This window comes from Pteropus vampyrus, unplaced genomic scaffold, assembly GCF_000151845.1.
Source record: "Pteropus vampyrus isolate Shadow unplaced genomic scaffold, Pvam_2.0 Scaffold92, whole genome shotgun sequence".
Taxonomy (NCBI): domain Eukaryota; kingdom Metazoa; phylum Chordata; class Mammalia; order Chiroptera; family Pteropodidae; genus Pteropus; species Pteropus vampyrus.
This window is the reverse complement of record NW_011888873.1, coordinates 3,001,771-3,008,187: the sequence shown is the minus strand read 5'-3', so window position 1 is coordinate 3,008,187 and position 6,417 is coordinate 3,001,771. Positions and strand designations below refer to the sequence as shown.

The 6,417-nt window shown below is 35.2% G+C and overlaps 1 protein-coding gene across 1 annotated transcript in view; it reads left to right on the top strand.

Annotated features, from left to right (window-relative positions):
• The first annotated feature begins 851 nt into the window (after nt 1-851).
• The window catches only part of TRAPPC11 (trafficking protein particle complex 11), a 32,143-nt gene continuing 26,577 nt past the window's right edge, over nt 852-6,417 (top strand). The window contains exons 1-3 of the mRNA XM_023532907.1: nt 852-1,114; nt 1,764-1,834; nt 2,630-2,744. Of these exons, the coding sequence (XP_023388675.1) occupies nt 867-1,114; nt 1,764-1,834; nt 2,630-2,744 (434 nt within the window). The 5' untranslated portion in view covers nt 852-866. The remainder of the gene's footprint in view (nt 1,115-1,763; nt 1,835-2,629; nt 2,745-6,417) is intronic.

Sequence of the window (6,417 nt, the reverse complement as noted above, 5' to 3'; positions counted from 1 at the left end):
TATTTATTAAAAATGTAAATGCCAGGCTTCCTCAGTTAAACTCTGGGAGGATAGGACCTATGGATTTGGTTACCAGATAATTCTTTTGCTTATGTGTTTGAGAAGCACACACTGGAGATAGTTTTCTATACCCAGCCATAGAAACTGAGAGCTCTCTCTGAAACTGTGCAAATAATAGAATCCCTGGCCTTTGCACATTTTTTTTTTAAATGTGATATTCGTGTCAAGGAAGGCTGGTGGCCCAGTATAACTCACCTTCTTTTCTCTTCAATTTTCTGGTTTGGGCGCTTTTCTTTTTCCTTTTCTCAATTCTTTCCTTACTGTTCTTGTCATTCGTCATCTGAAGTAGACATTAGACCAACACGAGCTGTTGTAGTCTGAGTCAGTGCAGGTGCTTTGGAAGTAATTTGAAATTTCATCAGAATTCTCCAGTGCTAATACATTAACCACATTCCCTCCCTATGACCTGGCACTTAGTGCTGACTCCGAGTGACTGCTGTTATGCTTCTGTTTTAAGAATTATCCTTTATCCACAAGTAAGGTGAAATGCCATCTTGGCAATATGTCTTGAAACAACTGAAGCCATGTTTGGGTTTAGATAACAGTTTATTTACAAGAACAGAGAATGGTAAGGAATATAAGTAGAATTTATCTGGAAAAGGACTGTTTGCTTCCAGGGTATTTGAGAGCCTTGACATCATTAGAAATACTTGGCTTTGGTCATTCTTTAAATAGAAATTGTTGCCACTCTAGGGTTGAGATTCTATCTCTAGTACTTGCTAGCTTTTATTCGATCTCTGTAAGCCAGTATTTCCTCGTCTTAAAAATGGCTCATTTATATAATGAATGAGATACGTGCACATAAAATGCCTGCATTCAAGACAGGTGGTTTTTGCTGCTGCTATTATCGAGTAACTCTTTTTAACTTTTGCCAATATCTGCAGAGAACTTCATATGAATGGTACATTCCGAAAGGGATCTTAAAGACTGGCTGGATGAATAAACACCTGAATCTGGTGCCAGCCTTGGTGGTTGTGTTCTACGAACTGGACTGGGATGAGCCTCAGTGGAAGGAAAAGCAGTCAGAATGCGCTACCAGAGTGGAAATAGTCAGGTTTGCTCTTCGCCGTTTATCAGGTTGACCAAGTTAGGTTGTACATGTCTGTCGTTCACTGACGTTTATTGAAGGCAACTGAGTGCTATTTAGACTGCACTTGTCACTTTGGGGATTGCTGCCCTCCAGTGAAACTTCTTCAGTTCTAACAAGTAGCAATAATATTAACTTAATATAATTGTAAACAGTATGAAGAAATTAGAAGACCAATTGGTCTGAATTTCCAAATGCTTTTTCTTCCATTTATAATATGTTTTTTGAATATACAGTAATTTGTTCTTTAGTTTCATATAACATTTTTGCATTATCACCATTTCAGTTTAAAAATAATTATTTTGGATGACTACTCTGTAATATATTACTGTAAAGAAATAAATTGTATTATAACTTTTACATAAAAGTATATACTAAACTTGCTTGTAAAACAGATTTTTGTAAGGATTAAAAGCTTGATGTGAGATCATACTTTTAAAATTTATATCATTGTGGCATGTATGTTTCTTTGTATGCAGGAAAAGATTTCCTTTAATCTTGTGTGTTTTATTTGAGTTGAGATTTATCTTTCTTCGAATTACCAAGCTTGTATTTTGTATAGTCTTGAATACATTTAAGAAATCAATTATTTAATTTTATTATTTTTCCAATGCAGGCAAAGTTTACAAGGGAGAAACACAAAAGTTGCAGTGGTTCTGATTCAGAAGAAAACCCCTTTGCCCCCAGGTATCAAAAAGTTAATAACTAATTAATTGCTTTAGATCTCCAATTTTTATTATCAGGAGGTATAATTTTTAATGTTGAAATCTTTTATGCAGTCAGTTGTGGGAAAGATGGTGTGCTAACTTTAAAAAGGACTAAAAATGCATGAATGCATGTTTATTATAAAGAATTAAAAATATTAAAGAATGCGAATCTTAAGTCCTACTCCCTCATTGTCACTTATCTCCCCATGTAAGCATATATCAATTGACAAAACAGTCATTTTTTTAAAGTTTATTTACTTATCTAAGATCTATTTGAAATTATATCCCTTATGTAATATGTTTTTATTAATTTTCAATAAGGCCAAGAAAAATCCTGTAGGATTTCTCGTTTCCTATAAGAAAATGTGTTAGTTTCAAATGCTTATTTCTTCTATCTTCTCAGACATTGAAAGGCCAAAATATTTTTTATTTCTTTGTTGAGACTTGCAGCATCCTAAATAGTTTCAGAAACCACTTTCATGAGTTACCGCTTCCATTTTTAGTTATGGTTTTTGAAATAGATGTGGCATATCTGTTGGCATTACTTGGCCTGTCTATCTTGGCTCTGTAGAAAATTCCACAGTGTTTTTCTAACAGATACGTACTATGTAACTTTAAAGAACCCCACAGAGCTCTCAAGGACTCCAGGAGTCCTACTGGCATGGTGAAAGTGGTTTGGGTTTTTATTCTTAATGATATTGTTCAGATTTAGGGAAACGTTCATTTAGAAAAATACATTAATTATTTTCTCTATCCTTATGGGGCTTGTCAACAGGAGAAGATGTCATTGCTTCTGAAAGGGCTGCAGCTTTATGTAATGCATGTGAACTCTCAGGAAAGTCTTTGTTCGTATTGCCCCACACTGACCACCTCGTGGGTTACATTATACGGTAAAGATCTCTAAAATTCTTTTCTTTAGATTATTAAGTATTAAGAAATTGGTAGTTTAGATCCATTTATTAAAAAAAAACAAACACGTTCGTGGGTAAAAATTCAAATGGTACAGAGATTATAAAAGAAAAATAAAAGTCCCCTTTGTCAACTTTTTAACTTTCTCCAATTCCTTGAGGTAACCACTATCAACAACCTTGTTTCCTTCCTAAAAATGTCTTTTTATATAAAAATAAATGGAATCATACAACACATACCGAACTGTGTCATTACCTCATTGACAGCATATGTACATCTAGGTTAATTTCATTTTTAAATAATTTACATTTTTTTAATGTACTTCTCAGTAACTACCGTATGTCCTTTTATGACTTATTTGTTCTTTTATATGACAGTATTTCCATTTCTGGCCTATGTTTTGCTTCATTTTCGATATGATGATGTATATATTTAATCTTTAAGAAGGGTCTGAGCCCCACTATATCTTAAATATCTTCATAAAGCTTGTGTATAAACTGGGCATATTACTTGGGGTTACAACATCTCACAAATTATGTGACCATTATCCATTTTTTTCTAGCATTTAGTGTTGCAGAAGAGATGGTTTATAGTATTATGTTTCTGGCTGTTACCTATTTAGATATGAGTATTTTCATTGATTTTAACTATAAAATGCTTTCTCTTTCATTCTGTACAAGTGTCCTTAAACTCAAGAACAGTTTAGTTTATCTTTGATTATTGCTTCTCTTGTATTTGTTCCTATCTCTCAGAAGCAAACTTCTGAAAGTGATCTATGGGGAAGTTATATGGTATTCTCATTGATATGTAAATGACATGGAAAGAGAAGTGTAAATTCAGAAGAAAAGAACACGAAATGGCAACAGAGTCAAATGAAAAGATAAAGTACAAGAAAACTTAAATGCAGTTGGCAAAATAAATCTCCACACTGGAAGCAATACAGAGTCAAATCTATATTATAGAAAATCAAATTGATAGTCAAATTGAGATGACTGCCCAGAATACAGAGGAAAAGGATAATGAATTAGTTTTTAAATGTGAGCTTATAACCCACAGGGAGCACAGAGAGGAGAGGGGCAATATCTAGATAGCTGGTAGCATGTGCAGACTGCCTGTTCTACTGCCCTCATCCCAGCCTTCCAACTGGCCTCAGATTACTTCCCTGGGCCTTTACAATTCCTCCTTGTCCTTTGTGCTTCAGTAGTTCCCTGTTCACAATGTTGTTTCTTGTCAGTGTGCTTTCACACCAGCCACCCCTTATTAGGCGCTCTCTTAACTCAGCTTTTAAGGCTTAGTTCTCATGCAGCCTCTAGAAAGTCATTGTCCTCTATCCTATATCTCAACCTAGTAATTCTTGGGTGATTTTGCCCTCCAGGGCACATTTGGGAATACCTGGAGACATTTATGATTGCCACTACAGAGGGTGTCCTATACTGGCATTTAGTAAGTAGAAGCCAGGGTTACTGCTATACACCTTACAGTGCAGGAGCAGCCCTGCACAACGAAGTTACCTGGTCCAAACATTGACAGTGATGAGGTTGAGAGCCCCACCTTAATGCTCAGTGATCCCATCTCCTCAGATTTCAAATTTAGTACTGTCATGGAAACAAGAAACAGGATGTGGCTTCTGGCCTTAACCTCTGTGGTCTAGGAATAATGGAACATTTAAATAGGAGTGCAGTGTCAAAATGACTGATGTAAAAAGCAAGTGTTCTGGATCCAAGACCTCCGAAATATGGATGTGAGCACAGGGGTGCATGAGGCAGTTCATTAGAGAGGACGGAAGACATTATTAGACCCTTTCTTCATCTTTATATTTTCTCAAGATATTTGCTGAATATCTATCTTCATACTCTGTCTGATCTGGGAAGAATTAACAGTTACTGGTGGCCCCCTCACTCATTGTGTGCTTTCAGAACATTTTGATGTATTTAGTACACATGATACAAGCTGTCCATGATTTGCTTAATTTCGTTTAAAGTGTTGAAGTGATAGAATGTTTATAAAACTTGTGTAATGTATTGAGTGGGAGAAACTTTTCTATTTCTGAGGTTCACTGATGATTTCAATGCAAAATACTTAGAATTGTCACACTTATGAGTTAAGCATTTTTCTTTTATGAAAAGATAAGTGTTCTAAATTCTCAGACTTTTCCTCTTAGGAAAACAGGCTGTCAGTGTCATGCTAAGCAGCAGATTTTTTAAAAATTGTACTTTGCCTTTCAAAACAAAGATGACATTTTAATAAGTCAGAGGAAAGTTGTGCTGTAGAGAAAGTGTGTCTCAGCATTATTTTCTTTTTTGAGACCAGTTTAAATGTGTGGTATATATAGTTATTTGCTATCATCATCAATTATACTCTTAAAATTATTGGAAACAACCTTCTGACTAAAATTATTTCAAACAAAGTTTAAATGGGTCTGAACTTGTTAGAATTATAAAACAACATATACACATATGCAGATTCATTTGATTAGATTTTGGGCCTCTGGTCTGTTTGCTTTTTTATAAGAATTGGGACTGCTGTATACATTTTGATGGGTAGGACAGTATCAAAGATATGGGTGACTCTCCCTTCTCCCTTTATTGAAAAAGCTGTAGGGAAAAGAAGGATGTAACGAGTGTGACACTCTTGCTGCTATTGCTTCTGTTGGTCTTACTCCCTTTGTTTTCAGTCTTAAGCTCAGGTTCTATCTTCAATTGTAACTTCCTTTTAAGTACACAGTAGTTTTCTTTGCCTCCTAGAGGTAATGAATATTTTTCCCTATTAAATAGTTGGCAAAATTCAGGAAAGCTTCTTTTAGACTTAAATTTGCATCTGTAGCTTAGAAGCTTGAATATTCTTGACCAGAAAACCAGTAACTATTTCTCAGTGTTAGTCGTGTCTTTTCAAAGTTAATCTATAGAGACTTATATGTTTGCATACTTTAAAAAGTGTGCCTAATTAATGTGCTAGTGTAGTGGTAGCAGAAAGCGGACTCCAGATTAACCTTGTATGAATTTTGCAGAGTGAATACCACATACCCTCTGATAAATCACTACAGTAGGAAGCTGCTTATTATCAAAATTTTAATTTGAATTATCTGGTAGGAGAAATTCTATTTGGAGACAGGTCAAATAATAAATTTAAAGTGTAGATGTCTGTGTTTTATATGTGTGTGAATAAATACATGTATGTGTGTCTGTGTGTGTGTCTTACGTGGTTCGAAACAAGATTAGGTTCCTGCCTTCATGGAGGGACTAATCTACAAAGAGACTGAAAACATCCATGATAAATACCACAGAGCACTGCAAGTGTAAAACCTGTGGTACAGTTTGTAAGTCCTGTAGGATTTCAGAGAACAAATGGATAGATGTGGCCTGGGAAGGCTTTAAAGAGAGGAAGGACTGCAGCTGTACGGTGGAGTTTTAGATGTGGGGGAAGGAAGTAGTGGTTATTTGAGGACAGAGGAACATCATGAAAGAGCATGGGTATTTAAAATTCAGTGAGTTTAAATCACTAAATGAGAAGACAGTTCGTTGGATTTTACGCTGTAGATTTCAAAGTCAGACTCAAAGTCTGTTTCCTCCCCAAAAGCATTCTTAATTGTTTGATGTTACCTTAACAGTATGATGTTGGAAATCTGCTAAAAGAATTGGTTTTCTCACTAACCTC